Source organism: Rhamphochromis sp. 'chilingali', assembly GCF_963969265.1.
Source record: "Rhamphochromis sp. 'chilingali' genome assembly, chromosome: 3".
Lineage (NCBI taxonomy): Eukaryota > Metazoa > Chordata > Actinopteri > Cichliformes > Cichlidae > Rhamphochromis > Rhamphochromis sp. 'chilingali'.
In genome coordinates, this window is record NC_137931.1 from 17,452,747 (window position 1) to 17,472,183 (window position 19,437).

Sequence of the window (19,437 nt, forward strand, 5' to 3'; positions counted from 1 at the left end):
TCAATTTACTCAATTTTTTTATGACAAGTGGTTGCACGAAATAAATTTGTTTGAATCCAGAAATATTTTTTAAGTACACTGAATTTAATTTAAGCGAGTAAAACCAACATATATTTTTAAGCTACTTTAACTTAACTGTTGTGGATACGTCTTAGTCAAATATTATTAGTAAGTCCAACTAAGGTCGTGTTAAATGTACCAGAATAATTTGTTTCCTTTACACTTATGTCCCAAACTTATATTCAAATCAAATTGTTAATTTCTCTCTATTTCAATTAAGTTAAGTTTACTTAAAAAAATATTGCTTACCCTGATTTGTAGTTTTTAAAAACGTCAATAATGAAAACTACAACATTCTTTCACATCATTTATTAATGCAAAATTTGTTGCAAACAGAATAAGAATCCACATCTCTAAGGGAAATTGCTGCAATTTGTATAATACAAATTACAAAACTTTTGCCTATGAACTAGTAGCTTTAAAAAGCTGTATTCAAACAAAACAGAAACAACAGACAAGAGAAATGTTAACCAATGTTTCTCTTCCTCTAAAAAAGAAAAAAAAAAAAAAAAAAAAAACTCCTTACATAAAAGAATAAAACACTACCAGCAGTATAATGTATCACAATTAGAAACTGATGCATCCACAAACTAACCAGTTTCAGACTTGCTGTTCTGCGATCCATATTTAGAAATTGCATTTTAATAAGGTAATTAGACTTAAAATTAAACTTGTGTTTTCCTTACTGCTTATTGACCACTGTCTTTCCATTCTAGTCCTTCCTTGAAGATTCTGAATGTTTTACATATTTTCTGACCTAACATACTCGCTTCAAAACAATTAATAGTCTTTAAAGTGTTACCAGTGTGCTGCAGTGTGGTAATCATGAATGTTTTTTTTTTGTTTTTTTTTTTATCCGGTTGAGTTAACACTGATTATACGCAGGGCAGCAGCTATAACTGAATAATTACAAAGTTGCTCTTCAAGCTACTCAAATGTACCACACGTGAAACATTCATTATTGAAAGTTAAAATGTTCAATCGAAACATAACACAGAACAAATGATGGTTGTACAAGAGTTTCACTCCTATTCACAAGAGCACCAGTCATTGGTAATTTACATAACAGCATTCTCTTGATGTGTTATTTTAGAAATCTTCCTATCCAGTAGCAATTTTGTTCTTCAGCCCAAAGACTTTGGGGGAGAGCTTTTCACCATCGAATCCCATCAACACTTTCTAAATGAATTCATAATAGTCCTTCAATTCCTTGGGGAAGGCTAGGTTTAGTGCATAGATTACTCCAAGCATCAATGCACAAGCTTGGGCCAGAGATCCAATGTTGTCCATGACTATCTCCCCTTCAACAAATATTCCAATGTCATCATAATGTCCATTTTGTCCATCCTCCCTGTTGATGACATAAATGCCCATGGTGTGCTTCTTCAGGTCTCTCTGGATATCATCTCCTTCAATGTCCTAAACATTTAATAAAAAGGTAAAAGAAAAAACAATTAACTCCAATCTAGTCGTGTGTGTGTGTGTGTGTGTGTAATACACACACACACAGATATCTATCTAAAAAGTGTGTGTATAGATGACTTGCTTACAATGACTTAAATGACTTACAAAGAACTCCCGAATAAGGCTTCCGTCCTCTTCACCAAGGTAGAGGCAAAGTGCCCTGAGAACTGCTTCCCTTTTCACTTTAACATCACTTTCAGCCTGTTTAAAGAGAGTTGCTGATTAAACCAATTTGGAAAAAAGAACAATGTCTGACATTCGCAATAAGTAAATTTTATCATATGTCAGTTCAAACATAGTAAATAAAATTTATATATGAAATTTCAAAATTTAGATTGCTTGGCTGGTCACCTAAAACGGCTTATTGGACTCACCAGTGACCTGCCACTTAAGACAAAAGAAATCCAAATAGAATTTGCAATATTCAGATTTACCTCTTGCATGATCTGCAAGTGGTGGGCAAGTTTCTGCCCAGAAACACCGCCCTTCTTCTGGAAAACTGTCATCAACTGAGGTGTAATTCTGTCTAACTGTGCCGCGAAGGTCATCTCCAGTTGAAGTGTTGTAATACACTGGAATTCAGCATTTACCTGTCTCTCTCTCACACACACACACACACACACACACACACACACACACACACACTCTCACACACACACACACACAAAAAAGAAGACTGGTGCTTAATCATTGGTATGATTATTTTGTTATTTCTTCATTAAATGCTACAATGCAATTGCCATCACTTCATAAAGCATGATTATCATATGGGTTAGTATACAGTGCATGAAGGATGTTACTACTGTTAATCAAAGAAGAAATGAATGGCATCAGTCCATTTAACGGGTTTAAAGGGTTTTAAAAAGCAGATATTTGTCTGTTTCAGGTGGTTGGCAACACATTTTCCTGTGCTCTTTGTCCACTGGTGGGAGTGTCTCACCTGTGAGGTCAGCGGGGCAGAACTCTGCCATCAGCAACAGAGAGCAGAGAAAATTTAGATGTGCAACTAAAAACATGCTTGCCATGTAAGCCCCAAACATCTCTGAAATTGCTCTGCAAACTTCAGAGTACTTATACTTCAGGAGTCCTGTGGGTACCGTAAAGACTCATGTATGCAAACAAACCACATTTTTTTTTGCAATCTGATCCTTTTTCTCTTGGCTGTTTCCTTCAGGGATCACCACAGTGAATGATCCACCTCCATCTAACCCTATGCTCTGCATCCTCTTAACTCACAAGAACTAAATTCCTGTTTTTCATTTCACTTTCGCAAGTTTTTTTTCTTCTTTTGTCCTGGATAAAAGAAATTTAATCATATATATTAATTGATATTAATTAATATCAATATTAATAATCACAAGAACCCTTAAGATGAGATAGATAAACTTGTCCCTGCAATACTGTGACAAATACTGTTGTGATAAATATGTAAGGAATTTGCATGTACTTACCAAAATAACACCATCTTCTTGAATAAACAGTAACACATAAGGGGAAGAAAATCTGCCAGAAAAGGAAGACAAATAAAAATAAAAAAAAAAACTTTAGAAAGACAAACAATTACCGTTTCCAAGCCATTAGTGCATTACTTCATGATACTCCCTTGTAACAAAACAAATCTTACTTGTGCCTCTGTGCAAACTACAGATGGCACGATACCACTTTTTTATGTCCGATACCGATATCATAAATTTGATTATCTGCCGATGCCGATATGAATCCGATATAGTGTATTTTATAATAAATAAAACTGTTTTTATAAATATTTTGCTGCATTTTGTATAAGTTCATACTCAGTTTTAAAAACAAAACATTAAAGCTATTCTGTTATACCTGTATGCAAAAAATACACTGCACCCAAAATATTTTATACTTCAGCAATACTGATCAACCTAAAAAACTTACACCATCCTCCTTATTCAGGTATTCTAAACAGTACATAGAAATATTAAAACTAACTAATAGGACTGCCAACTCCCAGCAAAAATATTAGGAAACCACCCCGCACCCTCCGCCTGATAATGCTTAATTGACGTAATCTACTTTAATGCACAGAAATCAATTATTTTTCTATAATAATTTGATTCAACATTTTTCTTCAATACAGTTGCAGACAGCGCAGACAGCGTACCTTCCCAAAGGAAAAAGTGCTATATGTACTACTATTACTAGGGCATATATTAGACTTAATATTTACTACATACAATAATGGATCTCTATACATTTAACCAGATCACCACTTTGGTAGTAAGATTTAGAATAATTATTTATTAAAAGCTAGACATTTTAAATGAGAATAAGAAAGAAAATTATGTCTTTGTGTCTCCCTTTCCCTGTTAATGCCCTACCTGGCCCCTGGCAAAACTTTGCTAGATCCGCCCCTGCACAGTTACCAGCTGTCAGCTACCTAAAAAAGGATCCTGGAGTTATTTGTCTCTCAGAAACAGTTCATAACTTCCCTTCAACTCATTCATGTGACCTAAAATGTAAACCTGTTTCTTCATTACCTGTTCAGCTCTAATGATTCAGTAAAAACTTCTCCTGGTTTCACCTTCATGTTTCCTTCTCACCACATATACAAACTATCATGACCAGCAGCTATTACGGCTGTGGCTCCAGAAAACATAAGCGGATACTAGAAGTAATATTAAAAAAATTCTAGCAACAGCTTATCAAGCTTAAACGTGCTGCTGTTGTTTATCTGCCGTTTTCCTCTTTCTAGCGCAAACTGGGTGACTAACAAATGAGAGAGACTAGCGACAGAAAAGCCGATCACCTGATAATCGATCAGTTTCATGATTGAAGTAGCAACAGGAGAGGGAGGGGGGAGAATGAGGGAAGAAGTTTTAGCTGTTCAGCATGAAGACACCGAATAACTCCAGCTTTGTGTCTTTTTTCATTCTAGCTGAAGTATAAAACAAATCGCTTCCTTTCCCCCTCAATACAAAACTCCGACAGCCAGTCCAGCTGTGGCTCCATACATCGGTTGTTAAGCTCAACATGGAAATACTATGCAAACATAAAGAGATGAACTTACACACTTGCTTTACTTCTCTGTGTTAGTTTTCTCTGAGATTAAATGCAGCGGTTTGGAAGCACGTAGCGAGGCTTTAAATGCTAAACCAGACCGCTGACAGGTCTTGCACTCAACAGCTCTATCAAGTGAAGCAACTTCTTTTCTGAGTTAATTTCAGTTCTGACAAACATCACTCTCAGTGCCTTTTGATCTCACATTTTTGGCAACCACTGAGTTATTCTCCTCCACAGTTTACAACCATTATTTTTTTCTGCACAAAAGACGTTGTGCAATGCCAATCCTACTTATTTCCTACTGCACCCCTGACTGTGCAGGTGCGTTCAGAAGCCCCCTCCCCCGCCCGACTATTCCTTAATGCCAATGTTGTGGCGGGAGGGACGATTTCTCCACTTAAAACTGCAGGCGACTGTACAGTGAACTTTACAGCTAACTACAGAGAAATTGCCTCGTTCCATAATTTGTTAGTACAAAGTGTGCCACAAGAACTAAGCTAAAAACATATGACATTTTAACGCATCAATACAATTACTCTTTTAATAGAGCAGTAGCTAATAGAGCACATAGCTAGCTTAAGTCAAATTCATGACAAAGTTCAGAGGTGTACAACTACTTAGACTTCTTTCTCCATGTGCACACGTCTTAAAGAGTCAACATGCTTTGACTGAGGTAAAAAAATAAAACAAAAACGACCGTAAAAGGTTTACTTACCGAAGCTAGACCACCTTTATATGAAGTTGTGCGATTAACTTAAGCCCGCTTGCAGCACACAAAGAGTCCGCTTCTTCAGTCCGCGTGCAAAATGGTGGCCTGTCCTAACGCATGCGCAAAATGGCCCAGCAGGAGGCTATGAAAAACATACTTAAGCATTTTGAGCTACATTTAATTAACTAAAATTAATTGGATTAAAACGCAGGGAATGTATTCTGGAGTTACTCGAATTATATATGTAGACAGGAATTACTCATTTGAATTGAAAAGATATACCAAAATATAATATGCTATATTTAAAAGGAGACAATATCACTTTTTTCAGTGTAGTGTTCTTATCTTGGCAAGATATTATGAAGAGTTTCTTTTTACCCATTTTTATTTGCAACATCTGTTTGGAAAATTCCAGGAAAGAGCTTGTGCACGTTCAATACTTGTAATCAACTCTACTTATAATCAACCCTGTGGCTTAAGTTGTCATTGATTAATGAGGAGACGGACATCACCTGGCCACTAAAGCGCTTGTCAGTCAATTTTCCAATAATTATTGAGTCTGAAAACTGGAGAGTATTTAGAAAAAGTCTGTCATTCCTAAAGGTTTAATGCAATTCTTTTGTCAGAACCCTTGAATTAAAGCTAAAAGTCTGTAATTCAATCATGCCTTAACTGTTTAAATCCAAGTTAACTCTGGTGGTTTACAGAAACAAAATTATAAAACTTGCATCACTGTCAAAAAATAGATGGACCTAACTGCTTTTTGGGGTATTTTAAATGGTGAACATGCCCATGGTTGATACAATTGCTGAATAAAAATATAGAAGTTAATTTACATGTAAACCAAAGTAGCATGGCAAAAATTGCTTGTTTTTTTTTTAATGTGTGTGATGTGTGAACCTAATTTAAACGGGCTAGTAAAATTCATGTTTAATTACAGATGTCACTAATAAGCAGCCAAATGTCAAAGACTGTGTGTGATATGCCCCTCATTTTCTCCCCTTTCTCTCCTTACATGCCTCATTTACTGATTAAATATTGATAGCTCATTAACCAGCTTCACGTGTAAGTGTTTATGTTAATCCCAGCACATCATGATAGTGTATTTTTTTTTTATCTTAAAATGTTAAATTTAGTATTTGTCTTGTGATGCCAACTGTTAATACAATATATAATTACTCACATGGAAGTTCAGTGATGACCGCACTGATTTGAGATATTTTGCCCCATAAAAATATGATGTTTTGAGGTGATTTCTTATTTTGGTCCACTCTTTCAGGCTGACATCCATACCCAAGCTGAAAAATGGCTGGGAATGGGTGTAAAAGCAGTGTGTAAACACTAGATGTTTGTCAGATCACAAATAATTAGCTTCCCCCGTGCCTCAAGTTCAAACATATTCAAACAGTAACTCACCTCACCTTTATTTGATAAAATGCAGCAAACCTGGAGTCATTTACTGGAGCATGTTTATGTGGAACAGTGCGTTCCAGACACTGATGTCAGGTAAAGAAAATGACTTTAAAAACTATAAATAAACAAGTCTTCACTCTTTTTGGAAAACAATTTCTGCTGCTGCCAGGCAACTAATGAAGAGGGCAGAAATGTGTAGGAGAAATCTAATTTCATTTAAAATTTCAACACTACACCTTAAGAAAACACAAGGCATTCAATTTAATTCACTATGTGCTCCCGGATAAACAAATTGTAAAGTTTTTCAAAAAACACCCCCCCCCCCCCCAAAAAAAAAAAACCCAAAACAAAACAAAACATCGCTGAATAGAAGAAAATGAAAAATATAGCCAGTTACCATGGCGCTTTTTGTTGTTGTTGTTGTTGTTGTTGTTGTTATTCAGCAGAGTTTCTGATTATGAATCAGGATTGGGCTTCATTATTTAGCACACAAAGACTGAGAGCAAGCAAAACATCCACCCACCTCCTGGCCTGTGTGTTACCAATAAACAACACAGTCAAAAGGCTTTTCACTCCAATAAAAGACCTCAGAATACACAGCAGACAAGCTTGTGCATAAACAAGAGGATGCAGAGCAGAAAGCCTGATTATTACCTTCACTTGAAGAAATATTCTGCAAGTGGAGGCTGAGCTAAAACCGCTGATTTTTGTCCCTAATAGTATTGAGATCTAAACAATTAGAAATAGATTTTTGGATATAAACAGCATGCTGAGTTGTGGTAAGAATATTTCCCATTGGCTACAATGTTAACCAGAGGCAGAGGCAGACATTTGATACACCCGGGGCTTAGCCCTAAAGGGTAGTATGCATGTGGGATTTGAGGGGGGTGGGGTGGGGGGGGGGTAGAAATGACTGAAAAAATCAGAATCAGAATCAGAACTACATGATAGTAGCACTAAAATCATAGATCATCATAGACCTGCACTACACTTATTTTTTTTAATTCTACCAAAGTACAATATTTAGATTGAGAAAAGTTTATATAATTATTTAGCCTTGTTGTGCAAACAAGCCTGCATAACTTAATAAATGTAGAATTTGAAAAATAACAAACCTAAAAAGAAACACTAGGTACGAGATACATGAGTACCTATGATACGGTGATACTTTTGGTAAACAACCATTTGACTAACATCTGTCTCACCTGCTCTCTCTCCCTCTCTGTTCCTCTCTCTCCCTCTCTGTTCCTCTCTCTCCCTCTTTGTGCTGACAATCAAGCCAAACACCAACATCATCAAGTTTAATTGTAAATGGCACCAAATTGTATTCAAACTTGAGCCACACTTATGGAGCTCCACAATTCTTTTCCTGGTGTTTTGGTTGATATCTCTTGATTTTCCCATGTCAAAGAAACTGCTCTGTGTTTTGCCTTATATGCATCCACAGCTGTGCCACCAGTTTACTCACATGGACTCTACTAACCTATCAGAAGCTTCTTCACCTCAGAATGGAATCGTCTGGAGTTTTCTTATTAATTAACAATAAACTTAGTGTATATGTACTCCTAAATTTGATGAAAGTGATAAAAATAGACAGCTCGCTCTCTTTATTCTGATATTTAACTAATTCGAAAGATATTCCAATATTTATTTATCCAAAACAAAACAGGTTTATTCTAAATTCATGTTGTACAGTAAAAAAATGTTCTTGTGTTTTCCATAAAGTGTATGAAAATATCTGGTTTAAACTGTGGATATACTGCTGTGTATTGAAATTCCTCTTGTTTTACAAAGGAATGTACTGAACAACATACAAAGCATAATATATAAAATAACATCTACCAGAGGTTTTTCTTTGAAAGAAGCCCCTTATTCTTGTGTATCAGTGCATTACTTAAACCGATTTATTTAGCTGTGGAGGGTAACAACTGAAAATATGAAATAAACACACATGTAAGCTAAGACTCTCTAAAGAAACAGCATTGTTGTTGTTCGGCTTTTCATTTCGCCATTTGTTGATTCACTTGAAGAGCAAGTAACGTAATATGGGTGAAGTGATCAGTTTGATATCAATCTTTCGTGATACACTGTCATATTTACATTATTTGTACAGTACGAATGATTTGCTTTGGTACCTGGTAAACTTCACTCTGCCTGGCTGCGCTTCTCCAACAGCGCACTCGCAGGCAGCAGCTCCCCCCGCCCCCTCGCTCCGTGTCTAAGCTCGGATCATACCAATATTAGGGCGGATTTACGCACAGTCGTAAATTCCCACAGTGTGCACTATGTGCTTTGAATATTGTGTGTAGTTTTTGTTTTATACAGTTGTCAGTCAGGCATCTAACTATGAAAAAATTACACTCCAAAAGACCCCGGGCTTCTGAAAAAACAACCCGGGCTTAAGCCCAGTAAGCCACCCCCCCCGCTCCGCCACTGATGTTAACATAGACACTAAAGCCCTAAAATGCAGAGCTATAGATAGCCTTAAGCTTGATATTCAGGCATAAACATTTCACCTGTCTTTATCAGATATGTTCAGCAATATAGGATAAATCTTTGAGGGTGTTCCAGAGGTGTTATGTTGAAGCCATTCAGCTTCCTCAACTTGGGAATCACGCCAAAGTTGGAAAATTTGTTCTTATTTTTCTGAAATATACTTTACACCAAATGGTAAATGGCCTGCATTTGTATAGCGCTTTTCTAGTCCCTAAGGACCTCAAAGCGCTTCACACTGCATTCAGTCATTCACACACACATTCACAATGGCAAGCTACATTGAAGCCACAGCTGCCCTGGGGCGCACTGACAGAGGCGAGGCTGCCGGACACTGGCGCCACCGGGCCCTCTGACCACCACCAGTAGGCAAACTTGGGGTTAGTATCTTGCCCAAGGATATTTGGCATGCAGCCAGGAGGCAGCCTGGGATCGAACCACCGACCTTCTGATTAGCGGTTGACCTGCTCTGCCACCTGAGCTACAGCCACCCCATCACGTTTTTCATTAACAGCTCAAAACTATATGTGTTTTGAAAAATACAAGTGAAATACACAGTACAGAGGGGATTTTGGAGCAGCTCTCTTATACTTTGGAAAGTCGAATGGATGTTGAATTAGCCTAAGCATAGCTTTGGATAGGCAAAATCAAATCAACGAATATAAGAATCAATGGGAAAAATGGGAAATAGATTGTCAATTATACTTGAATAGGTATTTTACTGTGAAAAAACAATGAAATGGTAATTAATGAATTTGTTTGGTAACATTTATAATATAGCCTGTGACAAAGGGTGCTATTCCCTCTAATTTACTTTGTCTTTTGTGTGTGGTTTTTTTTTTTGTTGTTGTTGTTGTTTTTACTAAAGTTACTACTTTGTTATCGTTGTTACACTAGGGTAACAATTCAATATTTCACAGAAAAAAAAAGTCTAATTAATTATAAGTAATGTGTCACTTCTGGATATTTTTTGGGAAAAAACAAATGTTTTACACCTTGAATACTTTCAAGTTCTGGCTGTAATATGGAGTGCTTTTACCTTGCTTTGATACATTTATGCATTATATTAATGTACTTGATAGGGGTTTAATTATTAACTATTTAATCCTTGTTTTACAAATAATAATGTGATCAAGACTGTCCTTCATACTTACAGAAAAAACTAAACACAGCATGGATCAATTTGATCTTCAAATAATCAACTTTTATAAAAAGAAACCAAACCAAAAAATGGACTTCTTATGGATATCTTATTTGTGTGGTGCTTCCACAAATAAGCAAATAAGATATTTATTGTAGATTATTTTTCAAGCACGTCAATAATTTAACATAGCAAACCCTTTAAAACATACAACTCTTTTTTTTCCTTTTCAGTAAAAACCTGAATTATTTACTTGATTGTACACTCAAAAGTATTTATGTCCAAAATGCTGACGTCAAGTAATTTGATTACATGTAAATTGTTACTTGTAGAAAATGTTAAATATATTGGCATCAGGTTAAATTAAATGCACTGATTTTTATACGTTCAGTTTATACCAAGCAAATTTCCCCTAATCATCAATTATTTGACAAAATAAATAAATCAGCTTTTTAAGTTTTTATATTTCAGCTGCATTTTATTCCAAATTATTGCTTTAAATAAATTAAAATATTCCCTTTATTCTTTTTTTTCTTTTAAAAAAAACATACTTATTAATTCCACTTTAAATCGGGGTCTTTAATCTTGGGTAGTATTATAAAGTTCCCTCTAGCACAGATGCTGTGACTGTCACTGTAGTAGTGACATTTCTCACATTTAGATCCAAACTATGTTCTTTTCCTACATCCAGCCAAACAGCTAGCTTTAAAGCAGTGTAAACAAGCTTACATGAACACAAAACTGTCTGAGCTAAAGGTTAGTGGTTTGTATATGATGGTTTTTATAAAGCGTTACCAAAGTTATGTAGTCAGGACTTGGCCAGATAGTGGCTGGTGTCAGTGTGGCCCATCACTTTTGTAATCTAATAATGTTTTCAGAATATGAAATAAAATGGTAAGAAGAGAGGAATTTCAATATGTAATATAATTATGTAACTAGTTTGCATAATTTTCAACGTTTTTGTCAGATGTATTACTTACAGATAGAGATGGCACGATACCACTTTTTTATGTCCGATACCGATACCGATATCATAAATTTGGATATCTGCCGATACCGATATGAATCCGATATAATGTTTTTTAATCAACAAAACTGTTTTTTTTTTAAATATCTTGCTGCATTTTGTATAAGTTCATACTCAAGTTTAAAACAACAACTACACTAAAGCTATTCTGTTATACCTGTATGCAAAAAAAAATATTTCATAGTTCAGCAATACTGATCAATCTAATAAACTCAAACCTACACCATCCTCCCTATTCTGGTATTTTAAAGAGTACTTAGCATAAATATTAAGCAACCTAACTAATAGGGTTCCAACTCCCAGCAACAACAAAAATAAATAAATAAAAAATAGGGAAATACCCCTCACGCTCCACCTCATGATGCTTAATCGACGTAATCAACCTTAATTTGATGCAGTGTGGAAAAAAATGCACAGAAATCAATTATTTTTCAAGAAATATTAAATAGATTCAACATCTTTCTTCAACAGAATTGCAGACTGCACAGATGGTACCTTCCCAAAGGAAAAAGTACTATAGCTTACTAGGGTATATATATTAGACTTAATAGTTACTATATACAGTAATTGACTTCTATTCATTTTACATCAAATTAAAACTTTGGGTGTCAGATAATTATTTATTAAAAGCTAGACATTTTAAATGAGAATAAGAAAGAAAAGTATGTCTTTGTGCCCCCTTTTCCCTGTTAATGCCCTATCGGCCCCCCTGGCTAAACTTTGCTAGATCCGCCCCTGCACAGTTACCAGCCGTCAGCTACGTAGAAAAAGATCCTCGAGTAGAAAGTAATATTAAATAAATTCTAACAACAGCTGATCAAGCTTAAACGTGCTGCTGTTGTTCAGCCGCTGGTTTCCTCTTTCTGGTGCAAAGTGGGCCAAAAGCAAACTAGAGACACGGACTCGCGACAGAAAAGCCGATCAGCTGATCATTAAGCAGTTTCATGATTGAAGTAGCAGCCGGAGAGCGAGAGGCAGTCGCTCGTTAAGCTTAACGCAGGAATGCTTTACAAACATTCAGAGATGGACTTACACACTTGCTTTACTTCTCTCGGGAAAACTTTGTCGGAGATGAAATGCCAGGTTGCTAGCGAAGCTCCAAATGCTATCCAGACCACCACAGGTCCCGCATGCCACAGCCGCTCTATCACGTGATGCATACTGCTCCGACGTGCTAACGTTCTGAGGTGAGTTACGGCGTGTTGCAAGTTTTGTGAGGTGCTTTCGTGATATTTAATGGATCGGATTACATTTTTTTATTTTTCTCCGATATCCGATCCAGTAATTTAGGTCAGTATCGGACCGATACCGATACGTAATATCGGATCGGTCCATCTCTACTTACAGATAGTAGTCTTATATTATCATGCTACTACTTAATTTCCATAGAGGTTTATTTTTTCGTTCTTACAGCTAAACTATGTTAATAATGTTAGCACTTGAATTACACAATAGTATTTCACTCTGCATTCACACCCTCATCATATTTGCAGTGGTGCATTGCACTTCTTAAGTTAAATCTGTTGTACTGTAATGTGGGAGAGAGAGTGAGGTCTGGGAAGTGTGGCTAACTGAAGCTGGTAATGAGCCAGGAGGAGAATCATCCTATTCCTGTACTTTAAGTGATGTTTTGAGCAGAAACTTTGATGAGTCAGAGCTGACTCATTTTTGCCCATTTACCTTTCATGCTTAATAAAATGTGTCCAAATATTCCTCTTTCAGTATTAACACTTTGCAGTAATACAGGAGAACCTGCTGAAGAGACATGAGTCAAGGGAGAAGCAATTACAAGTATTTTACACAACAGTGATCTTAAGGTAGCAAGGTCAGACAAAAATACAAACTGTAATTTTAGAAAACTGAGTCAAAAACACAGACAAACCCGGAAAGGAAGACTGATTTTATTAGACAGAAAATAAGATAGGGGTCTTAGGAAGAAAAAGGGGGAGAGAAATCAGATAGGACAACACACACTAGAGAGAAAGCCAGGGACTATTTTAGATGAAGGTCTTTCCATTTGTCTCTCTTCATTGTGGCCGCTGCTACACAAGAAAAATCATGCAGGTCAGAGCTGTTTCAGACCAGGTGAAGTCTACAAGTGATTTTAGAAAATGAGTTTGTAATTATCTCTCCACATAAGCTCAGGGCAGATGTTTGTAATAGGGTTGTCCTTTTTTATTTTTCCATAATGAAAAAGGGGCTTTGACACACACACAAACATAAAACGTCCAACAATGCTTTTGAACAGAGAGTCCTTGACTTCAACCCAGTTGGCCTCTGGATGTTGCCATGAGGGCTTTAGCAATAACTACATGGCCACGTTTCCAATAGATGTTCTTTTGTTGTCATGACTTTTAGTGCATTTGGCAAATGAAAAGAGAGGGGAAAAATGTTTCTGCAGGCTTGTACAGAAGCTTTAATGTTTTACAGATTCATGACTACTTCAAGCTAAAATGCACTCATTTCATTACATAAACCTGTTCTGCTGCACATTTACATAAACATCTAATCCATCAATCAAACAGCATGGACGTGCTTATCACCTGCTGAAGTTCAAATCAAGCATCAGAGTAGTGAAGAAAGGTGATTTAAGTGGCTTTCAACCTGACCTGGATTTCGGCACCAGATAAGTTGGTCTGAGTATTTCAGAAACTGCTGATCCGTTGGGATCTTCCCATACAACCAGTCTGTAGGGTTTGCATATAGAAGAAAAATATCCAGTGAGCTGTAGTTGGCCAGAATGCTTTGAGCAGACAAGAAGTTGACAATAACTCAAAATAACACATGTACAACCAAAGTGTGCAGAAGAGACTGCACAACGTCTCGAACCTTGAAACGGAGGCGGAAGACCACACCAGGTACCACTCCTGCCAGCTAAGAACAGGAAACTGAGGTTTCAATTCACACGGACTCCTCAAAATTGGACAAGAGAAGATTGGAACAATGTTGCTTGTTTTGATAAATTTCTCATTCTGGTGTGGTAGGATTGGATTTGGTGCAAACAATGGATCCATACAGTTGAGCTGGTGCTGGTAGTGTAACGGTGTGAGGACTGTTTTCTAGGCACACTTTGGCCACCACTAACTCATCATCCGAGCTGAGTAGTGCTGCCGACCACGTCTTTCCCTCTATCACTTCAGTGTACCATCTTCTGATAGCTGCTACCAGCAGGATAACACACAATATCACAAAGATCAAATCATCTCAAACTGGTCACCAGATTTCATTGAAATATGTGCTTTTATTTTCACGTTTAGCTAAACTCAAGCAGAAGCAGAAACATTAAGAAAGACTTCACTCTAAATGGGTGTGTGTGTTTCAGAGCTCTGTTTATTCTCACTCAGTCTTGCTGGGACACTTAATGGAACTGAGCCATCACTAATGTTATTAGTTACACCTGTGCTTGTCTGAAACAGCCAACGTGCCTGCTGTGAAAAAGGCTTCCTGATCTGCCACAAACATATAAACATACACTTTTAAAATTTCTGATTTGGAAGATCAGAACAGATTGTTTTTTCCCCTCTTTTTTTTTGTTTTTCACAACTTTCTTACTGTCTGACATTTGATACTAGGTAGGTAGTGTGCAGTCGATTTAGCTGGTGTGTTTTTTTCTCGGCTTGCTTTAGCTTGAAACAAGGCTGATAAGAACAGTTACACTAAACCAAAACAATAAAGTTGTGGGTTATAAAACTAAAAGACTCAGCTGAAACCCACCAGAACATTTAGTTCCTTTCAGAAGTGCAGAGTCAGATCATAATCATCTGTAGGTTTGCTACTTTAGGCTTTCTCTTATCTGATACAAACAACATAAGCTCTTTTCAGACATCAGACATTGCTGGCTGATCCTACAATGGCCTTGATTGCTGGAACTATCCAGAGTATTCAAGAATTTGAGACTTCCTCATTACTCATTATCGCAGGATTTCATGATCAAAGTTATTGTCAAAAGCCAACCTTCAACAGGAGCTGAAGTTTTGTTTGCTGCCTCCAGCAGCATAGCAGTCTTTCCTCTGAGTTTATTTAACACCGACAAAAAGGATTGCTGATGATCTTCAGCGTGGTCATTTATGGATGTAACCCAACACAGCAGGGACTCCTTTAATTACTCGTAATTATCAATTATCCACAACATGAAGGCGGGACCTGTCAGGATCTAGGCATACACATTGGGTAGTCTCTTTGCCACCAACACACACAGAGGCGTTGTTCTGAGAGAACAAAGCATACTGACTTGACGTACAGTAAATTCAAGGTTAAGCATGTATTAATGTCAGTGCACCTGACGTGTGCTGTATTTGCATTGGCTTCCTGTGTAAGCTTTACACCTTCTCTTAATCTTACCCTCTGCCCTAGGAGGTTATCCTTCAGTTCTTAATAACTACAGGCCCAATGTGAAGATACATTTATATAATAAATGCTGCATTCCATTTTTCTCTCAAAAGGTCTCTCTTGAAAAAGATTAAAAAGCTCTTTGACCATTTTACCTGTAAAATACAGAAATAAAGATTATGATCATTAGCAAGGCCATATTTATTTACTGATACAAACTTTATTAAACTTTAGTGAATGGATCAGACAATATGCGATGCATAAAGTCTGATGAAAGTTCATCTGTTTGTTGCTGCTCAATGAGCCTGTCTCCATGTTGGAAATGATGTTTTTATCAGTTATTGCTGATGGCTATAGCATTCCTGTGTCTCATGTGTAAATGCAGAAACTCTCCTATCACTCTGTATAGGCTCATGCTAAAGCTTGAAAACTACTTTAAAGTCTATCTGTATTCTGGAGTGATGACCGCACCAGTGAATGATGGAACACTCGACATCAAAGGAGAACGTGTTGGATATTCACGAAGGCTCTGGGGTGTGTATGGACTCATATAGGTGCTGAAAAGTGGGAAAAGCCTCATATTCAGACAAAACTGACTACATAAATAAAATAAATGAAAACACAAATAATTAACTAAGAATTTATTCTTCTTCCTGCTCCTTTTCATGCATGGAAACAGTGTTACTTTAATTGAAAGGAAGGTTGTGTATGGGAATGCATTACTGCTGTACCATGTGTGAAACAAAAAAATAAAATAAAAAATTTAAAAAAATTAATAAAATAATACAATTATAATAACAAATAAAATGTCTGTTAAACTTACATGCCAAACTCAAACGAAGTAAGCCTGAAATGTGTGATTTGACGAGTGCAATTTCCAAAACAATTGTGTTTTTGATGAGCTCAGTAACTCACAGAGATGTACACACTGCATGTCTGAGTAATAGTTTATGCAAAAAATAAAAAGATTAAAGAAGCCTTAAGAAACCATGCCTTTGCATGCATACAGTCTGCTTTTATAGCTGTTTTTAATATTCGCCACCATCCACACGCTGCCAACACTCAACTTTAGTGATTACATAATTTTTAGTCGTCTGACCTTTTCCCAGGTGTTTTCTAGAGTTAAATGCCTGACTGAATTTACTTGCTCGGTCAAGCCCTCTGTGTGCCTGCTTGTATGCAGATGTGTCGCCGCGTTTCTTCTTTTCAACATCAAGAAGACGGGTAATATTGTTAGAGCCTGAATGTTCACATTATAATGGTGCAAGGTAATGGTCATTGGCTTTGATCAATATAAAAAAATAAGAGGGTGGCTTGAGTATCTTTTGTGGGCATGAATATAACTGAAAGTGGTATCTTAGCAAGATAAAAAATAATATAAAATACAAAATAATCAACAGAAAGAAGCAAAATAGAAATTATTTTGTAGTTTAAATCTGTTTTCAGGTGGTATGATGTTGAAGTTACAGCAATATGGTCCAGCATTTGACTCTAATGGGCGCCTCAACCCCAGTCGACTATGGCAGATGGCCTCCCCTCCTTCAACCTGGTTTCTTCCTTTTAAAAGGGAGTTTTTCCTCCCCACTGTTCCCAAGTTCTTGCTCAGAGGGGGTAGATTCATTGTTTGGTGTTTCTCTATATTGTTGTACTCACTCTACACCTACGACTGCACAGCCACTAACAGCTCCAACATCATTGTGAAGTTTGCGGACGACACTACAGTGGTGGGTCTTATCACCAACGGTGATGAGACGGCTTACAGGGAGGAGGTCAGCGCCCTGACCCACTCGTGTCAAGACAACCATCTCACCCTCAACGTCGCAAAGACAAAGGAGTTGATAGTGGACTTCCGGAGGTGCAGAGAAGTACACACCCCCATCACCATCAACGGCGCTGCTGTGGAGAGAGTGAGCAGCTTCCGGTTCCTTGGTGTACATCTGGCTGAGGATCTTACGTGGTCAGTACACACAAACAAAACAGTGAAGAAGGCGCAGCAGCGCCTCTTCTTTCTCAGGAGACTGAAAAGATTCGGCATGAGCCCCCGCATCCTCAGGACCTTCTATCACTGTGCCATTGAGAGCATCCTCACTGGATGCATCACCACCTGGTATGGCAACAGCACCGCCTACAACTGCAAAGCTCTCCAGCGAGTAGTGCGGTGCTCTGAACGGATAATTGGAGGTGAGCTTCCCTCCCTCCAAGACATCTACAGGAAGCGCTGCCTGAGGAAAGCGGGGAGGATCATCAAGGACTCCAGTCACCCCAGCCATAAACTGTTCAGACTGCTTCCATCAGGAAGGAGGTTCCGCAGCATCCGGTCCCGTACCAGCAGACTGAGAGACAGCTTTTTCCATCAGGCCATCAGACTGCTGAACACGTCATAGACACCTCAGCCATTCTTGTATTTTGCTCGTTTGTGTTGTTGTGTTTGCACATCTCTGTTGCTTGTGGGGCTCGCACACAAGAATTTCACTCGCATGTGCTGTGCCAGTGTGCCTGCACATGTGATGTGACAATAAAAGTGATTTGATTTGATTTGATTTGCAGGGTCTTTACCTTATAATATAAAGCACTTTTGAGGTAGCGCCTTATGTGATTCGTTGAATAAAATTGAATTGAATTGAATTAAACTATCCACTTGACCCATGACCTCTGGGATAGACGTCAGCCCAACTATGACCCTGAATCGGATAAGTAGAAGGAAATGTATGGATGGAATCTGATAAATTAAAATAAAAAGCCCAATATAGATATAATAGACGTTACTGACAGTGACACTTTAAACATTGCATGCTACCAGCAGGTGTGCAGTGGCTATATTTACATATATCTCACACATACATAAAGAGACACAGCATCACTGAAAGCTAGAGCTGTAAAACTAAATCTTTAAGCAGATAAGAAAATACAGAACCGAGTAAAGTGGATGACATCGTCAGTTATTGTTGAAGTGAGCTCCTGCACGCTTCTCGCCTTTTTTAGTCAGCCTGCGCTATGAACAACAAAATATCTCCTGGGGCCTGCAGCTAAAGTGACATCCCCTATAATCAGCCCAGATCTATTTTCCTTTACTAAAGACAAATTAGACATTGGGCCTTTTATCACCATTTAGCTGAAATTATTTAGACAATGCTTTTCTGACAGAAGAAAAGCTTAGAGGGTGATTTACACGCCACACAACTTTTTAATTCACTGGGTGTCTTCTCTCTAAGTCGATCACTGCGCACACCATCTGTAATTAGATGCCAGTCATAATGATGAGAATCTTTGTAGTCGTGTTTGAATTAGATTAAGGTAGTGTGTGAATTAGATTTAAATCTCCCAATAGCCCGGTGTAGGCGAACGTCATTAGGCCTGCTTATGAAGCCCTCAGCCATTCCATTAAGTTGTTTTCTAATTAATTTCAGAGTGTGTGTTCAGTGTGTAAATATCACAGAAAGAGGAGACGTTAAGTTTGAAAAGTCATCTGCAGCAGCTAATGTATTCTCATTGAGTCTCCGCATACAGAAAAGATATAGCACAGAAAAAATCCATCCTGGCCTGTCTTCAGCTCCTAGAAGACGCAGAGGAATAACACATATATCTTTATTGGACCTGAGTGAAGGAACACTTTATTCTACATGTGACTTTCTGATGTGGATATGTGCGTGCAGTACTAGCCGACCCTCCTGTTTCACAAGCCCTGCGATGATCCACAATAATTTGCATGTTATAGCAGTAAAAGAAAAGAGATGTGTTCGAGTACTTTACATAAGGTGCAGTCTGCCTCAT

General features: G+C 37.5%; 1 protein-coding gene across 1 annotated transcript; it reads right to left on the minus strand.

The window, feature by feature from the left end:
• Positions 1 to 359: 359 nt before the first annotated feature.
• On the minus strand, positions 360 to 5,357 carry LOC308393740 (uncharacterized protein). The gene is made up of 5 exons (XM_080877695.1): positions 5,270 to 5,357; positions 2,976 to 3,027; positions 1,959 to 2,114; positions 1,630 to 1,725; positions 360 to 1,479 (listed from the first exon to the last, which is right to left on the minus strand). Exons 3-5 carry the CDS (start codon positions 2,070 to 2,072, stop codon positions 1,240 to 1,242), a joined length of 450 nt encoding a protein of 149 aa, XP_080733821.1. The 5' UTR covers positions 2,073 to 2,114; positions 2,976 to 3,027; positions 5,270 to 5,357; the 3' UTR covers positions 360 to 1,239.
• Between the last annotated feature and the right edge of the window lie 14,080 nt (positions 5,358 to 19,437).

Coding starts and splice junctions, on each gene's coding strand:
- LOC308393740 (XM_080877695.1), bottom strand. CDS start 2,072: ATGACCTTCGCGGCACAGTTAGACAGAATTACACCTCAGTTGATGACA. Junction 1,726..1,958: donor ACTTGCAGATCATGCAAGAG/GTAAATCTGAAT, acceptor CTCTTTAAACAG/GCTGAAAGTGATGTTAAAGT. Junction 1,480..1,629: donor GCCTTATTCGGGAGTTCTTT/GTAAGTCATTTA, acceptor TTAAATGTTTAG/GACATTGAAGGAGATGATAT.